General features: G+C 60.1%; 1 protein-coding gene across 2 annotated transcripts in view; it reads right to left on the bottom strand.

Moving 5' to 3' along the window:
- Window positions 1-18165, bottom strand: part of LPCAT1 (lysophosphatidylcholine acyltransferase 1) — a 42144-nt gene extending 23979 nt beyond the window's left edge. For both annotated transcript variants that reach the window (XR_013993677.1, XM_081054216.1), the window contains exons 1-2: window positions 17920-18165; window positions 1606-1748 (exon numbers count right to left, since the gene is read on the bottom strand). Coding sequence is in view for 1 of the 2 variants with exons in the window: in XM_081054216.1 (XP_080910342.1) it covers window positions 1606-1748; window positions 17920-18066 (290 nt within the window). In the remaining variant the exon portion in view is untranslated. The remainder of the gene's footprint in view (window positions 1-1605; window positions 1749-17919) is intronic.
- Window positions 18166-18524: the final 359 nt, after the last annotated feature.

The following is an 18524-nucleotide window of genomic DNA, read 5'->3' as shown; positions in this document are numbered from 1 at the left end:
CTGGCACTGTCACTTCCCGACCATTGCTAATACTGCAAACTTTCCATTAAGTCACCTGTAATTTGTCAGAAATTCCGAAATCTCTGCTTTCTAGCGATGGGTCCTTAGCCTTGTGAGATGGAAACCCTGATTCCTACTTGGCCTAGATTTATTCTGCTTGATTATATATTTGATACTAAATTCATATTTTATAGTTCATAACATTAAAAACAATAGCACTAGGTGCACCACAATCTCCGAGAGAAATCGTAACTCCTAGGCTAGATGAAGCACCATAGCCTGTGGGGCCCCAGGCCCGGGGACCACAGCTGATGGGCCCAGCAGCAGCCCCAGGCCAGGCGTGGCACTGGGGACACAGTGGGGACACAGCCCCGGCCTGCCCTCAGGTGTTCTGGGGAGCTAGAGAGACCGGGAACGTGAAACACCATGAGGAGAGCACATGGGGACCCTGCAAGAAGGGTCCCCTGGACACCAGGCCCGTCCCCAAGCCTGGACGCACCACGTTCAACACCAGCACAGCAAACCCTGGGACCTTAACGTCCGCACCTGGCCTGCATGTGGCCACCGTGTCTGCAGGGCCTGTGGGCATCAGGGTGGCGACCCACGCTGAGGACAGAGCCCAGTTCCCGCGGAACCCACGTTTCTGTAGTTCCCGCTCTTTCTAGAGAAAGGACAGCTGAGCTAATATGTCCCACTGTGAGGGGCCAGGCAGCACGTGTTGAGCTCTGTGGCCGCAGGGCCTGTGCCACCATCACTCCGCTCTCCAAGGCGGTGGCCAGGACAGTGCATGACGCGTGTGCACGCCTGTTTCCCAATAAAACTTTATTTACAGAAACAGGTGGCAGCCAGGTGTGGCCTGGGGGCCCTTTGGCCAACCCCCACACTAAACAACTCATGTTTCTGTTTCCAAATAAGCTGTTTAAGGACCCCTTGTGATTGATTAGCAATGTTAAAACATTCCATGTTTCCCCGAAATTAAGACCTAGCCGGACAATCAGCAATAATGTGTCTTTTGGAGCAAAAATGTAAGACCTGGTCTTATTTTACATTAAGACCGGGTATAATGTAATATAGTATAATATGATATATGATATATGATACCGAGTCTTGTATTAATTTTTGCTCCAAAAGACGCATTAGAGCTGACTCTCTGCCTAGGTCTTATTTTCGGGGAAACAGGGTAGAAGGCTGGCCAAGACTTTGGTTTTTGATAGGAGTGATACCTTCTAAGACTGAAAATACTTAGAGCTGTTAGGCCACCCGCCAGTTTCTTCACTCCGAGGCACACGGTGAGGCAAAGAACAGCGCGAGGCAGCTACACAGGAAGACGCAGTGACTTAACTTAATTCTCTGAGGTCCATGTGAGCCTTTAGTTAAGACGTGTTCACAGCAGGCCCATCTACAGAGCTCGGTGCTAAAAGCGAGGAGGCATTTAGGGCTACGAAGCCGGAGGAGCACCCGAGACCAGACCAGGGGCGGGAGGCAGCAGGTCCGGGACGGGGAGTGCCCCCCGGGACATGGACTATTCCACGCTGGGTGGACAGGAGAAGCTGTGAGGACGGACACACGGCCGGTGCCCCCACGCCACCGCGGACAAGGACTTACTTCCGCCACAAGGCCAGGGGCTGCTCAGGGTCCCTCTCGGTGGGTCCCAGCGAGGCGACGAGCGCAAAGGGCCAGGCGAGCAGCATCATGAAGGCGGCGAGCAGCAGCCGGACGGGGAAGAGTGTCAGCGTCATGGCCGCGATCTGGGGAGACAGGGGCGGGTCACTGTGGAAGTCTCTCCTGTGGGCTCCTTGCATGGACGTCGCCCAGCGCCGGGCCTGCCGTGCCCTCCAGGATGGCTGGGTGTGTCACCGGCCACCTGTTGCCCCGCCTTCCCGTTCCATCCTGATGTCACCTGAGGGACAGCCAAGGAGTGGGGTGGGGGGCTCCCTCCCGGAGTCGATGGCACTCGGCCCCTACCTCACACCCCACAGGCAGCCCTGCACCCGGGCCTGACGCGACACAAGGACACTTTTGCAGCACTCAGCCGCCATGTATGGAGCTGGCCAGAGTGGAGCCCAGGAAGCCCAGGGAATTCGGGTGGCTGTGCAGCCCAAGGTGGTCATGGCGGGAGCCCAGCAGAGAATGTGCCACCACGGATCTGGTCGGGGGGACTCTGGGAAGACAGGTTGTGGCTCCAGGGAGAGGGGGACAGGCCGCGCAGGTGACAGGGACAGAGCAAACACGGGGAGGGAGTGGGAGTGATGCACACACGGGGTCCAGCAGAGCGGCCAGGTCAGGAAGAGCCCTGGGTGGCCAGACGGCTGTACCTGAAGTGCCGTGAGGTTCTGGCTTCGCACCTGGCACATCATAGGCGACTATGAACTTGACCTCAGGTGCCCAGCCAGGATGGGGCGGGCAGGGGCGACAGAATCAGAGACACAAAGGCTCCACGATCAGCAGATGCAGTTTCTGATTATTTGCAATAACACACACTTCAAATATGTCAGTGAAGAAAAGACAGATGAGAAGGTCCACGGTGACACAAGCCCTCAGTGGCCGACCCTGACGGGCCCCACCCCACCTCACCTTGTTGGGTCTGTCACCTGCAACTGAACTCATGCTGACTGTCCCCGGGTCTCTGCAGAGTCCCTTGGGTTCCCTATCAAGACCAGCACTGCCCAACAAGACACTATGTAAACCATGTGTATAATTTAAAATTTCCCAGGGGCCACATTTTGAAGAAATACAAAAGTGATGAAATTGCCTTTATAGTTTATTTAACCCAGTAGGTATGTCTGAACTATTATCATTTCCACACATGCTCAATACAGAAACTGTGAGCTTCCCCACACCTATGTCACGGTGTCCCACGAGCCCGGTGGCACTTACAGAGCCCCTCGGCTCACAGTGGCCACAGGCTATGTGCCCAGGAGCCGCCATGGCCTGGCTGCCTGTTGGACGCTGCCACACCTGGAAACCACACGTCTGCAAACGAGGCCATGTTGACGGGCCCTCTCTTTCCTCCTGTTCTGGGAGGAAGGGGCGTCCCTGCCCCGGCGGGAACCTCCCGTCTCAGCCTGAGGTTGGACGGGAGCAGCGAGAGCAGACTGGCTGTCTGGTTGACGTTGACGGACTGCTTCCCAGTACACGGGCGCTGGCTCCAGGCTGCCAGTGAACGTCTTCCTGCTGAGAACACACCTTCCGTCCCAGGCTCTCCGAGAGCTTTGTCTTGCTTTGTCACGACTGGTGCTGGACTCTCACAGGTCTCCCTGCGTCTGGTGGACAAGCCCGCGCCTGCCCTCACCCACCATCAGTAGGCGGTGCTCACGGCTTCTCCCACATTCAAACCCTGGCTACAGGGCTGGGCAGCTGCCCATACGAGGTCCTTTTTCAAGGATTCGCTGGGTGTGCTTCTGGGACGGAGCCGACGTCTCTGGGATGGAGCCACCGCCGAGTCCTCGGGGAGGCTGGGCCCCGGCCCTGTCCCAGCGTTGCCTGCTCTGGGCAGGTCCTGCGGCGTGTCAGGGCCACAGCCAGCCGCCTCCACAGAGGAATTTCCACGGAGATGTCTGACTGCTCTGTCAGTGTTTCTAGGACTACTGTTCACCCAGATTTCTCTTTTCTCTCCATTTCACTTCAGTGTTTTTGTCAATGAGGAAACCTCTGGAAGTCCTCAGCAGGTTTTTCCTCCCCTACCAAATTTCCCATCGTGTGTGACTTCAGGAAAATTGAGTGAATCTGCCCAGGACATTCCCCTGTGGGTTGACAGCAGTCCTGACCTACAGTTTCGCTGCTAATATTTCTGTCTCTAACCCTTTTTATCCTATGCTGACTGATACTCTATTTTATTTAATCTGCTCACAGAACCAGTTTGATGTGCGTGGTCCCCTCTGCGACCTGCTCAATCACACTGATTTCAGCTCTTCCAAGAGCCTCTCCTGCACTGTGATCAGACTCGAAGGGTCCGTCTAACTTCTTGTGGTAAAAGCCTGAGCACTATTTTCAGAAATGCCTAATTTCCCAACATCCACGTTGAGAACACGCAACTTTCTCTAAGTAGCTATTTAACCCCACAAGTCTGTAGCCTTTCCTTTATTAACACTTGGTATAAAACACTACAACCTTCCCCCCTTTGTTACTATTTTATAATTTTGTTGCGGAGGGAAAAGAGGACGCAATACAGAGACAAAGACGACACTTCCTTCCTGCTCCTGAGACGGCGCCCTTCGCGCGTCGGGAGGGCTGGCTGCCCTCACCGTCCAGGGTGCCGGCTCCGAGGGGACGGTCCTGGGGCTCATCATCCTGCTCTGCTGTGACAACGCCAGCGGGCTGTCTCCTCCCAACGTGCAGAGACGTCCAGTTCCTGGAGAGTTCTCTGTTGGTTCCCATAAACCGCTCCTCAAGCCTGGTGCCTGTGCTGGCAGAGTGACAGGCCACAGAGAGCACAACGGCTCCGCCAGTCAACACACGCGATGGCACAGCGTCTGCAGCCACTTTCCTTCAGGTGCCAGATGGTTCCTACTACAAACCGTGGACAGAAGCAACAGTATCTCACAGGTTCCACAAAGACCACACGCAGCCCCACCCCATGCACCTGAGGCCTGCAGACGGGGCTCCGAGGGAACCCAGGGGTGCAGCGCCCCATCCCGTGTGGACCGACAGGGAGGAGCTGACGAGACGGGATACGGGACCCAAGCCTGCCCAGCACCCCGAGTCGGGGCACGGAGCGCAGCTGTTGTCTGGTTAATTAGCAACATGTTTCCTGGAGGCTGGTCGGCAGCCACGGGCTTCACTCGGCCATTGCACGTGGGCCACATATTTGCTCTGGCTGCCATGTGCACCGCAGTGGGCACCGTCCTGGTTTCTCAGTTTTGCAGCAAGAAAGGAAGGATGTGTGAGTGACCAGCACAGGCTCTGACCCTCAGCAAACAGACAAGCTGCCGGTGACAGGAGGAGCAGGAGGGTGGGGACCGGACGTGGCCTGAGACAGAGCCCCACAGACCTGCAGGGCGCCGCCTGGCACCGCCTGGAGGCTGGGAGAGGCGGTTCTGTCAGTGCACGCACACGCATGTGTGTGTGTAGATATGTGTGGATGTACATTATGTATGCATGTGTGTATATACCTATGTACATTATGTATGCGTGTGTATGCATGTGTGTACATTATATACGCATGTGTGTACATTATATATACTTGTGCGTGTGTACATTACGCACGTGTGTATATATGTATGTGTACACACACACTGAATAGATACAGTGCTGTGTAAATCGCACCCCTACAGGGTCCGGGGGGCGGGGAGGGAGTCCCGGCTTCCCGGGCTGAGAGCCCACGTATTTTCCAGCTACTTCACTGGGTCCCCACAGCTCTTTGTGCTCTCTGCTGGGCTCAGCCTTGCCCCAGAGGAGGCAGAAACCAGCCCCAGGACTTGGAAGGCCTGCGTCAGCTCCTTCCAGAACCATCTGTGGGCTCTGGCCACTTGTCCTGAGCATAGACTGCCCCTGGCTGGACCGTCCCATCCTGCGCCTTCTGGCCCGCCTCTCCTCGCTGGCTCTACCGCCTGCGTCCCTCCCAGGCCCGGCCCCCAGCCTCCACGTATCCTCACTGTCACGCGCGCCCTGTGCACGCCGGCCACGGGCCTCAGCCTGTGCCAGATGACCTGGCGCTGCGGGGCCACAGTGACGACGGCGGGCGCAGCTGTGACAGCCACATGGGTATGCACAACTCTGGTGGGGTGGGGCTGAGGGAAGAGCAGTGTCACTGCAAAGATGGTGCCAGAAAATCCTGGCCAGACTGGAAACACAGAACAGAGAGTGTCTGGTGGAATGGAGCCACCAGGCCGTTTCCAGGCGGTTTTGGCCAAGCCCTCGGAGGGTACTGTGGTCAGGTACCGGGCAGTGGGCAGGCTAGACATGGCAATTTCACCCCGAGACGGCTATGCTGCTCTCCTCTGCTGGCCAGAGGGTGAGGCTGCGGCTTTGCGGACTCCTAGTATTTCTCCCCATCAGGAACATATAGGAAGGGGCAGGGGTGGCCCAGGGAGAGAGGGCAGGTGTCCACTCCCCACACCCCAAATGAGCAGCTTTGTGCTGGACACCGGCTCAGAGAGCCCGGCCCGGGGAGGGTTCCCTAGGACCTGTTCACAGCAAAGCCCCTGATAGGGGCCATCCTGCCCAGTGGGTGAGGTGGCACCTGGCAGATGGCAGCTGTGCAGGCAGCACTTGGGGGGCAGATGGGGCTGGAGGTCCAGAGAGGGAGGTTCTTGCTCCCAGGTGACAACTGGCCGGGGCCCCAGGGGTTGGGGGCCAGTCCCTAAGGAGGCAGAAGCCTCGGCAGAGGGGACAGGGAAGGGACAAGCAGGCAGTGCAGGGACCTGCAGCCCTCTCCAGATGCCGCCAACAGCTGCAGCCTGCCCATCGTTACCAGGAGCCCCAGTCACCTCCCACGTGCCAGGCAGTCACCCTGCCCGTGAGCTAAATGAAGGTTTGTGACACACTCCTGAGAGGAATGACATTTAGAGTCCCTGGCTGAGTTATTTAACTACTGAAAATCGGCTACGATAAACTGTCCCATTACAAAGGGGTTTAACATGAATGACACTGACATACACGTCCCCAGCACGTGGCTGATTTAAACTCGATTGGAAGGTGAAGCACCTGTTCCAACCCACTTCATCCAGAGCCCCCAGTAGAGCGGGTCCCAGCGGTGACATGCCCAGGGGCCAGGGAAATTGTGGGCTGCCTGTGGCCTCAGACACCATTTTCACCCACAGGACACAGGGCCCTGAGCGAAGCTGATTCCAGGTCGGGGGAGAAAGCGCCAGAGGGGAACCTGGAACTCAGTGGTGCAGCGAGATGCGGAGAGCTGGCAGAGCCCGGACGCCGCCGGTGACACGGTGCCATGACGAGAGCTTCACAGGTGGTTATGACGTGACCCACGGTCTCAGGCACAGGCACACACACACACACACACACACACACACACACACACACATGCACATGCGCACGCCAAGGAGAGGCCTGATGAGAAAGCAGCCCTGGCCACACCTGGCGCTCGCACGTCCAGCCTCCAGGACCCAGAGACAGAGAGACTCGCGTTCTAGCGCCTCCTGGGGTACCATGTTAGGACGGCCTAGGCTGACACGCTTGGAGTATACCTGAAATGTCCCGTGGTGAGAGGTCTGAAAGGGACAATTCTCATTTCACATGGGAAACGTTCACCAATTCACAGCGAATTCACCAGTCGGCCCAGAGCTCTAAGTGAGGCAGCGTGGTCACACAGCTCTGACTCACGGGCACCACCCCCTTCTCTGCGAAGGCCACAAAGGCCCCCGGCATCGCCTCGGGCCCACTGGTCCAAGTGCCTCGTGTTTCACAACCACCGCGGAGCCACGGCCCTGCTCGGTAGGAGACAAGGATCTTCAGCGTGTACACGTCCCTCTAATCCACACGTTGCTGTCCCTGTACCAGGCTGGGTCAATCGGGGGAAACACACCATCTCTGGGAGTGGACGGGCCAGTTAGGGCGCCGTGATGGCGTGTGTGCACTGGGCATGCACACTGGAGTGACGCCACACTGAGGGACCCCCGTCAGCCGTGCAAGCCTCTAACAACACCTGCGGCCAGGAGAGCACGAGAGGAGGAGGTGTGGCTGCTCCAAGGGGCCCGGGTGCCAGTAGCTGGCAGAGGTTCTAGAAAGGACCACAACTCAGGTGGGTCTCCCCGAAAGTTCCCTGAGAATGACTGCAGCCTGGCCAGGTAGGGCCTGAACATATGTATTTGGCAGCGGGAGGCCTGGCTCCCCAAGCTGCTCACACAGGTGCAGGTGACTGGACAGACGGCTGACGCCAGTGTCGCGGGTGGCAGCAAGCTGGATGCCACCTAGGGGGCCACCAGGGGACAGGTGAGCTGAAGGTCGCCTATGTGACAGACGCAGGGGCCAGCCAGAGGCAGGAGCTGCGAGTTACATGGGGCACTGAGGACTGGTCCGGAGGTGACATTTCCTCATGTCTTATAACAAACAAAACGGGACTCGTATCTAAGCCATTTAGACGCCCGGCATCTGAATGAAGCATTTGTCAAGGACGGCAGGCCCAGGTGAGACCCAGGAGGTGGACAAACCACTATTGAGGATGGGGCCTAGGGAGTGGGGGCAGCCTGGATGAATGGGGGAGCTACAGCAAATACTTGGGGCCCTGGGAATCATGGGCGCACGGAGAGAGGTCTGCCACTCACCAGGATGGGACCCCAGGGCAGTGAGGCGCTGGGGCTTACCTGCTGGGCCACTTGGGGAGCTGCCAGAGGCCAGGAGGCCCCCTGCTGCTCCCAGCCCAGAAACCCAGAGTTGGGGGCAGAGGGTCCCCCCATGTGGGCAAGAACTGAAGGGAACTGCTCATCAACTCAATGGACACCGCTCAGAATGAGGGTTGCCGTGAGGCCACAAAGAAGCAGTTCCAGGAGCAATGCAACAGACGAATCAAGTACCCCAAGTCAGTTAACACCCCCAAATGGCATGTGCAGCACGTGAGGGCATGGCTAAGTGAGATGCAGCCAGGCAGGGCCGGCCGCTGGAGAGGGGCGCAGGGACAGTCCTGCCGGGTGCAGGGTGTGGTCCATACCCCACAGTGGGTGGGCCTGGACAGGTGGGGAAACTGAGGCACACTCAGGGAGGTGGGCAGCTTCCCAAGGTCAACCGGCTGGTCAGAGCAAAGGCCGAGTGCAAGGAGCAGCAGGACGAGATGGGGCTGGCCATCCCTCCTCCATGCACCTCACGACCTTGGACGTGGCCGGGCACTGGGACGACCCTTGGCTGCTGCCCGGGCTCTAGCGCTGTGTGCATCGTCACAGTACAGCTGCCGTCCCACTCCCCTGCCCGCCCTCCCCACTAAGACAGTCGGTCCGCTCAGAGGACACACATTTGGGAGTCACACTTGCCACCATCTTTCCTACCAGTTCCTACTGCTTCACCTGCAGAACCCGAGACCCACCCTCCTCCAAGATGCAACAGGGCAGCTCCTAGGCGGGCGCTCCACACGCAGCCAGAGCACAGCCCTCTGCTCGGAGGTCTGCACGGCGGCCACGTCACCCTCTGACCCCAGGTTGCCCTGCCCAGCCTCTGCAGGACACACCGGCCTCCCTATTCACCCAGGCACCCCAGTACCTCTGCAGGGCAGGGCCTCCCCGAATCGCTGCAGGGCTGGGTCCAGAACCCTCGCTCACCCCTGGGCCGTACAGAACAGCTCATGCTGGAGCCCAGAGGGGTGCGCCAACTCGTCCCCAAACACAGTGGGGGTTGGGGGACACTACGGGACAGGAGCTGTAACGAGGGCAGAACGGGGAGTCTGGGTGACAGGCTCCTCTTTGGAAGGACACATGCCCAGGGTTCCGGAGTTGCCAAAGCAGTGGTTCCTGGGGCTGGGGCTCGTGTATCCCCGAAACGTACCTGGGGGGCTGGTCAGGGTCAGCCCTGTGCTTGGCCGAGTAGGTTAGACATGAAGCGTGTACATTCTGCAGAAAGCTGTCCAGGGCAATGTGAGAGCAACACAAAAACCCTGCCCAGAGAATCAATCTTGGTTTTCTGCTGTTACTTATAAAAATACATACAAAGCAAGCGTTTCAAGAATCCGGTTTAGTATGGACAGAATATTGTAAAACTGCGGAGCTAGCACCCGAAGCCCTGGGAGCTGTGGCCCCCAGGCAGCCGTGTCCAGGCAGGGGGCGGGTCCCCAGGACCATGGGGAGACATTCCAGGCTCCCGGGGCCGCGTTTTTTGTTAGACACAAAGTCCCACAGGCCCAAACCCTATGCTGCAGCCAGTGTGGGCTAAACAGGGGTTTCCACACTGACGCCAACACTCAGAATAAAGCAAAAGTGAAACGAAAGCCTGGAGTTCTGAAAGGTCGGTTGGTCTTATCTCGTCACACACACCGTTGCTCTTATGAAAAAGCTTCCTCTTTATGAAGAGACAGACACAAAGGCGTCAACATGGGGGTGGAAATGGCTGTGGGGGGCGGGGGGCGCAGGGCACGTCCCGGGGCCCTGCATGGGACACACACACTCTGTGCGCCGGGTACCTGGGCTTCTCCTGTGTACTTGCTCATCTATAAATATCCTGCACCCCAAACCCGTGGACTTCTTACTAGCGAGTGAACATCTGCCGCTGACCTCAGGTGGCACCTGTCCCACCGAGGCTCCCTGTCCACCCATGTGACCGTCAGAATAGCCTGAGCCTCCGTTCGGGGAAACTCCCAGAGCCCGTGCTTACCACTGCCCACATGCCCGTTTCTTCCCAGCTCTCCCACTCAAATCTAAAATTAAATATAGCTTCTCTAAAACAGCTATTTTTGCCTTTCAAGCCCTCAGCCAGCCCTGCGTCTCCACCATCCCCGTCACCACTACTCACGAGCTCTCCAATCAAATCTCACCACCCAGCGTGCAGTCTGGATGCTTCTTCAAACTGAGTGTTTCAGTAATTCCCTGAGCTCACAACCGTCCCACGGTCGGTAGCAGAGCCATCTTCCTGGACAACCCACTGCACTGCACCGTGGGTCTTGAGAGGCAGCCCTTCGTGGTCAGCACGGCTCGGCCTGAACGCGACAGCCCACACCCAGGAGCCCCCACGGGAATCCCCCCCAGCAGCAGTCTGCCTGCCTGCCCTGCGGCCAGTGCCTGCGGGTTCCGACCAGAAGCTGGGCCCTCGAGCCGCTGACCCTGTCAGGCTCAGTCATCAGCACCGAGGGCTTCACAGGCCCCCGGCGCCGGGACCCGAGGGCAGCCTGAGACGTGGGGCCCACGGTCCATCTGGCAAAGGAAATATAAAGCCAACCCCTCGGTCAGCGGTCAGCACGGTGGGCAGCGGGGTCTCCGGGTAAAGCTTTCGGCGATCAGGCACCGGGAGCCCTGAGGACACGAGGGTCCAGGAAGTGGACCGGCTGTGGGTCCTGCCACAGGGACTCGGGCTCCAGGGAAACCAGCACCCAGACACCGACGGCCAGAGGCTGGGCCCTAGGTGGGAGGTGGGGGCACGACACAAATAACAGATGACAGATGTCCGGAGAGATGGGCACGCCTGGGGGGAGCGAGCGAGCACCCCTTCTTCAGGGAAGCTGGGCAAGGTCTGTACAATGAGTGGTGGGCTTCAGGCAGACAGAGGACGTGCGTGCGGGGGGTGGGGGCAAAGGCTCCGGGGCCAGAGGGCAGGGCCCGTGGGAGGGGCGGCAGGCGGGCAGGGCTAAAGGGCACAGGCAGATCAGCCTCAGGGATGCCAGTGCCCCTCCCCTGCCCCCGCCGGCCTCCGGACCCCTCCGCTTCCTCAGTTTCTAGAAGAGTTCACCTCTGGGTTTCCAGGCCCACTGGCTGGAGCCCGAGTCTGTCCCTGTGGCCCCAGGATTCTGGTTACTCCTGCGCGTGCACATGTGGAATTCCACAATCAACCAAAACGCAGGTGGGGGCCGACACGCCGGGAATTGTAAGCTGCCTGCGCTGGACATTCCACTCTGGGAACAGGCCTGGCCTCCAAAGACAGACGCTGGCTCCACGTCCCTACTGAGATGCATCAGGACGGCGACACCTGTGGGGCAGGACACCCTCATCACACGTCCACAGAACACGGAGCTCTGCTTGCAGAAACACACGCGGACGCTGCGAGCCCCATAGGTGGTGGAGCAGCCTGGGGAGGGGCAGGACACAGGGGCTACGCCAAGAGGACAGGTCCCTCCGAGGGGAAAAAACACTCAGGAGGAAGGGGGGCAGCAGGGGCCGCACGGGCCAGGCACAGAGAAGGGCCGTCCTGCTCTGGGGACCAGGTGACGCCAGAGCCCACCACGAGCGTCAGAACACCAGCAGAGCCAGCACTGCACCTCGAGAGCACTGCTGCAGGCACCGGGGGCCAAGAGACCATCTGTGCACTGACCGGTCGTCCCAGGGCCGCTATGGGCCCCTGGCCGTGTCCCTGCCCTTTGGAGCTCACAGGCCAGAGGTGCCTCAGTGAGGAAGTGAGGAGAAGGCCCCAGCCCCTCTCGTAAGTGCATGTTCCCATCCTAACGGGCTGAAGTCAGGTGCTTCCTCCCCTGATGGCAGACCAGGGTGAGCGGGCAGCCCTCTTGGCATCACATGGCAGAGTGCGCCTCAGCCCAGGGGCAGGAAAGGTGGGGGGCGCAGACCACAACACGCCGGAGGCAGGGGAAGGGTGCTGGGAGCGCAGGACAGACCCTGGCCCCTACTGCCCCCAGCTCGGCTCAGCTCGGAGCGATGGCCCAAGGAAATGCCTCACCTCCAGGGGCCGGACTGCAGGGTCTGAACCAAGGAATCTTGAAATTCAAGAATGGCAGCATTCCCACCTGCTTCCATTTGTTTAGCGAATACCTGCTAGCCAGCAGGGCCTGGTGACAGCTGTCCTGAGTGCTCTTGTGGGGGGTTGTCCTGTGCTCCCGGCTGTGGGAGAAGCCTCCACCTACAGGCAGCCCCACCTGGGCACCCCCTGGACCCCACCCTCAAGTACAGAAAGCACCCCAGACATCAGCCGACTGGCAACACTGGTGGGTGAGGCTGGGCCTGGCAGTGGGTCTGTGGTGCTGGCCAGCAGAGCACAAGTGGACAGAGCCGGGGGCAGTCTGGCCCCTGGCCAGGGGGGCCACTCCGCCGAGCGCAGTGGTGAGCAGGCTGACTGCTCCTTAGAAGGAACGCACTAGGATGGACTGGGGGGCTGGGGGCGCGCGGCCAGCTGGGAGAGGGGTTCTGCACGTGCGACAGTTCCCCCACCCCCGGCCAGGGGGAGCCTGGGAGGGGAATAGGCTAAGATGTGAGACCCACCGCCATCCAGGGTGGGCCGTCAGGGCCCGCAGCCGTCTGCACTCCTGACTGTCTCGGGCACCGAGCAGCAGGCCCTGCTGGGAGCCCAGCGCTTGTCCTAGACCCCACACCTCGGGGACCCTGCGTGGGACACGGCACAGAGAGGCCCAGCTCTGTGTCCACATCCAGGGGTCTGAAACATTAAAGTTGTGAAAGATGTTTTTTAAAAAGTTTTTATGTGGCAGGTAATTTCTTAGGGAAAATAGGTCACCCCTCAGACTCTGAAACGGAAACAGGAGTTTTAAGAGTGGTCCCAGGGCACCTGTGACATGTCCCCACACCAGCACAGGGCGAGGCCAGTGGCTCTGCCCACGACACTGGGTGGTGGCCTCCTGGATGTCATGGCCACGTGTGCAGAGCCCAGGGAACTGTGCCTGAAGGAAGACAGAAGCCCACGCCAGCAGTGAGAGCAGCATTTCAGCCTTTCAAACACCCGAGCTCACAAGGCTGCTCGAGACCATAAGGCGGTTAAATGCCAAGGGACAAGAAACTAGTTTTCATTGTGCAGAATGTGGGGGCGCCAAGGGCTGCACGGCAAAGGGGGTTCTGGAAGGACAGACTGCGATCCATGAAAGCATGTTATTGCCAAACACACACTTTCCTCTGGGCTTATCGTCAAAATACTGCACTTCACAGCTAAAGGTTAACAGAACACAACAAACTTAGGCCAGGCCAGGTCGCTCTAACTCACCCCTGCAAACCCACGGCAACTCCCAAGAGCGAGCACGGCTTCTGCTCGCTCTGGGGACAGTGGCACTTTGTCCGGCTGTGTCGGTGAAGGCCGGGGAGTAGAGTGGTCACCAAGGCTCCCAGTGTCGGGTCAGGCGGGAGGGGCAGGCACCAGGCTTTGCGGAACACGATTTAGAGGAGGCATCGCCCAGACGTGCCTGAGCAGGGAAGCCCAGGCCCCTCCTCAGAGGTGCAGCACTGGGGGTGCCCTTCTGGAGGCCTGGCATCTGTGGGGCAGCGGGGGGGGGCAAGGTGCCCGGCTCCTACAGCTCAGCTTTCCAGGGGCTACTGTTTGGGGACAAAATCCTCATTATTTAAAATGGGAAATAATGTTGACTGTGCTTTGCTCAGTCCTAAGACATTACAGCTTGTAAAACAAAACTGTGTGTTCTTCTGTGTATGTGAATGTGTGTGTGTACTTCTGTGTATGTGTGTGTGTGTCTACAATGTGTGCATATACTTCTGGGCACATATGTGTGTATATATGTGTGGGTGTATACAACATGTGTATATACTTCTGGGCATAGATGTGTGTGTCTACATGTGTGCGTATACTTCTGGGCACACGTGTGTGTGTACATGTGAGTGTGTCTGTATGTATACACACATGTATAAAACACACACACACTGAAAATGCAATCGCAGGGCAGAAGAGCATAAAAACTGAGAAGACAAGCCTTTCTGGCCTTGAATTCCCAACATGAGCCCCGTCTAGTGCCACGTGTACTCCTCCATAGATTAGAATTGGTGACTTAGAAGGGACATCTAGTTCCCTATGGGCCAGACTCCTTGCGAGGCCAGTCAGACACGAGCACTGAGCCAGCCCTCCAGCACTGGCAGGGCACCGTCACTACACGTCTACTGCCTGGGACTCCAGGGACGGCACTGTCTCCTCACCTGGGACACGGGGACAGGCCGCCTCACTCCCTACGTGACCCTCCCCCACCTTCCTCCCAGGGCTGAGCTGAGTGACCAGCACAAGGACGCCCGGATCTCACTGACGTGTCACCATCAGACTCCCCGGTGGTCAGAAGGTGGCCGGAGATGTGGGGCTTGGGGTACGCTGGCAGCCTCAGCCTCCCAGGCCTTCTTTCTCCCACGGGACACACGCTCTGCTGCAAACCCCCACCCCCATGGTCCCCTGGGGTTTCTATTACCAGCAGCCCCTCAAGAGCACCAGCTCAGGGCCGGGCCACCTCCTGTTCATCCACCCCTCCACACCCCCTGGCAGAGCACTGGCTTGCAGGAGGGGCTGGATAGAGCTGCTGCTGTGAAGCGTAAGGCATGGGGCACCCAGATACAAGAGGCAGCGGGGGTGGGCGGGGTGGGCCGAGTGAGGGAAAGGCCAGGCCCTCTGTGTGTGGGGGGGGGTGGGGGGGGGTGAAGCACTGAGACCAGCGGGCCAGGTGGGCATGGGACCCCCTGCTCCAGAATGGCCACTCCTAACTTGGGATCCAGGTTGAGACTAAACAGGGCACCTGTTTTTTTTTGTTGTTGTTATTGTTTTTAATTATCAAAATTCAAGCATTTGGTAAGGACTCGTAGAAGAAGATCACCCACTTTTGGGTAAATTCCACCCCCCACCCCCCATGCAGGCTGGTGCGTGAGAATCTGCAATCCTCTCTGGGGATTAGGCTGGGGGAGGGGTGCACTAAGCTGCCTCATCCCACAGTCAGTTCCAAGGTGGACAGGAAGCCAGTCTGCTTCCCAGGAAGTAAGTTCTCACCGACACTAGTTACAGGGAGTTCGAAAACGGGGACTTCAGAGCTGGAGGGGGATGTGCCCACACCCATGGGTTCCAGTGGGAAGCACCAAAAAACCCGGGCACTATGAAACCATGGTTGTTCATGACTTCAGAAGCAACAACTCCCCATGCAACCATCCTATAGCATACTCTCCACAGTTTCCAGATCTTACGGTGCTGTTCACTGTCCAGAGAGACGCTTAAGCTCCTTGCTACATCTGCAGTTAAATGACAGGCAGACTGGCCATTCATCCTCAGACACGTGGCGGCCCCTCGCTGGCAGCGAATGCTAGCAGGTTGGTGCAGGCCCCTTACTGCTTCGTCTTACGGGAATGTAGGTGGGTTTCCCCGTGCCCCGGTGTCTCCGGCATTGCCGAACCCATTTATTCATCGATCTGGGAGGCAGGCGTTCTTTGGTTGACAGGCTGGTGCACGGTGCAAACTGCCCTACCACAGCAGACAAAGGTGAGAAGCTTGGCAGACAGCACTGCTTGGTGCAAAGCCAGCTGTGTACATAGAGCAGTACTTGGAACCTGGACGGCATTTCTGAGCTACACACTGTCAGCCACACACTGCAGGCATCTGAGCATGGGACGCCTCTGTGATAAAGGCACACGCCAGTTCTGACATTGCAACAAGCTGTGCACAAAGTATCCCGTCCTGCCCGGCAGCCTGCGTCCTAGCACCTGTTCCAATTCTGAATGTCTTCCCGATGACACCCACCTGCACCCAAAACCAGGACCTGGCGGCCGCCTGGCCAGTCTCACTGAAGTAGAGCCCGAGGGCCTTGGGTTCACAGCCCTGGACCCTAATGGAGGGCAGCTGGGGCTGTCTGCGTCTGCTCTGACTGCCTCCCCCCCGCCACTCGCTTCTTCACTCAACAGCTAGCTGCGCATATACACTAGGCCCAACCCAGCTGGGCAGGAGTGCAGTTTGGGGCAGAACAGACCTGCTGCCTCCCGCCCCCCACCCCCGCCTGTATGGGCAGTAACAGGGGCTGCCACAGTGACAGGGATTCGGAGGTAGTCATCCAGGGAGCTCCGGGAGGAGGGGGCTTCTTCCTGGAGGTGGTACTTCACCCAAGAGGGAGGAGCACAGAGGTCAGGAGACAGTGGGCAAGAGGAAGACCGAGAACCCTGTGGCACCTGGGGCCAAGCGTGACAAGCCTGGGGGTGGGGCAGAGCCCAGAAGGGACCGTGGGAAGCACCTGAAGGGGTCAGGGCTCGGTCCCCAGGGCACCTTCAAGGGTTCTAGGCAGTAGAGCAGTGGGAGGAAGGAGGCCCTGAGGACCACAGACTTGGGGGGAGAGGGCTGGTGGCTGGGGGCCCACTCAGGAGTTCAGGGGAAGTGACTGTCCTAACGCCCGAGTGCCCCGGGCACAGCACCTGGCAGGTGGTCAGCGTGACGCTGCAAGTGAACGAGGCGCCCCCAGACCGCACGGTCAGCAGAGGCTGGTATCTGGCTTCGGACGGGCACAGAGACGAGGGACGAGGGACGGAGCCCAGGAGCCTGGGGACGAGGCTCAGAAGCCTGGGGCAACCTTGCCCTTCTGTGTCACCAGAAGGGACGGCACCTCTCCGTTCTCTTCACTCTGCTCTGTCTCTACACACCCTTTCTTCTCCCACGTGCTACTGCACCCACCAAGAAGGTGCTTCGAGAAAAGACAGGTGCCTCAGAAAATGACAACTTTGCGCTGACTTCAAGAACTTTCAGTTTAGTATTATTTCAGATGAATCACTTTACACATTAAAAAATTCCCAATCTCCACCTCCCCAAAAAGTTTCATCACACACACACGGAAACACCCTGCGCACCTACTGGACACGGCTGGGGCCCGGCGGCTGCTCTGCTTCTGTGGGCGGTTCTGGAGCCAGAACAAAGGCCCACTTTGAGCGATCCCGCCGACGTGCACACAACGAGCACGCAGCTCCCACAGGGGGTCCTTCCAGCGGGTCAGAAGCCACGTGAAGAAAAGGGACAAGTGTGCAGGCCACTGCTCCTGGCGGCCACCATCCCGCAGCCGGACCCGAGGGGCCCCCGACGACATCCATGGACGCACGTGCACGCTGGCCCCTCCCGGGCGGACGCTGTCGCAGACAAGGGCCTCCGCTTACACCCCCCCAGGGAGCGCCCCCTGCACACGCCCCAGAAAACAATGTGCAAACAGAGCGGCGTAAATTCTCCCGCGGTTCATCTTCACGGGACCCCACGCCGCCGCCCCCCACTGTCCGTGGCACTCAAATGACCAACGAGGTGCCCACACACTAAGCTCATCAAGTGACAAAGTGACACGCAGGGGGCCACTCCAGCACCGAGCTGGGGCCTGCACGCGGCGGGAGTGGCCAACCGGAGGAGGGACAGCCGCGTGGACCGAACGCGGGTGCGGGTCCGAGATGGGGGCGCGCGGATCGCGGGGCGGGGCGCGGGGGCCTCGGGAAAGAGGATGGGATCCAGGTTCGGGACCCGGCGGCGGGGACCCGGGAGAGGGACCGCGACGGGCGGGGGGCCGCGGGGACCCGGGAGCGCGCGCGGGGCAGCGTGGGGGCGCGGGCCGGAGTGGGGGCGGCAGGCGGCCGGGCCGCGCCGGGGCCCCGGGCGGGCGGCACCCACCTGGGCCTTCTGCAGGGCGCTGAGGCGCAGCTCGTGCACGAAGGGGTTCCGCCCCGGGGGCGCCAGGCGCCGCGAGCCGCCGGCCCCCGAGCTGCAGGCGGCGCCGGAGGCAGGGGCGTCCCGGGGGCCGCGTCCCCGCAGCCTCATGGCCGCGCCGCCCTCCGCGAGGGTCGCCGCGGGGCCTGGAGGGCCGAGCGCGCGGCGGGGCGCGGAGCGGAGCGGAGCGGAGCGCGGGGCGGGCGCGGGCCGAGGATGCGCGGCTGGAACGGGCCCGGCGCGCGGCCGCGCAGGCGCGGGAGGGGCTGCGGGGTGACGTGGGCGGGGGGCGTCGGCGGGGCGGGGCCGGGGCGGGGCCGGGGCGGGGCTTGCCTGCGATCCCCGCCCCCGCGGCCGGGAGAGGCGGCCCCAGCCGGTCCGGCTCCGGCTCCGCGCACCCACTTGGCTGGAGGCTGGCGGCGCGGGCGCGGGCGCGGGTCCCCGGGGGCGCCCGGCTCTGGCCCGAGCGCTGGTCGCAGTGGCCGGACCCCAGGGCCCGGCCGGCGGTCCTGTCCCGGGAGAAGAGGAGGTCCGCTGCTAGGGCGGCGGTCCCCACCGCGTCGTCCCCT

This window comes from Rhinolophus hipposideros (genome assembly GCF_964194185.1).
Source record: "Rhinolophus hipposideros genome assembly, chromosome: 7".
In the NCBI taxonomy this organism is placed as follows: Eukaryota; Metazoa; Chordata; class Mammalia; order Chiroptera; family Rhinolophidae; genus Rhinolophus; species Rhinolophus hipposideros.
Note: the sequence above shows the minus strand (reverse complement) of the source record. Positions and strands in the feature narration are given on the sequence as shown.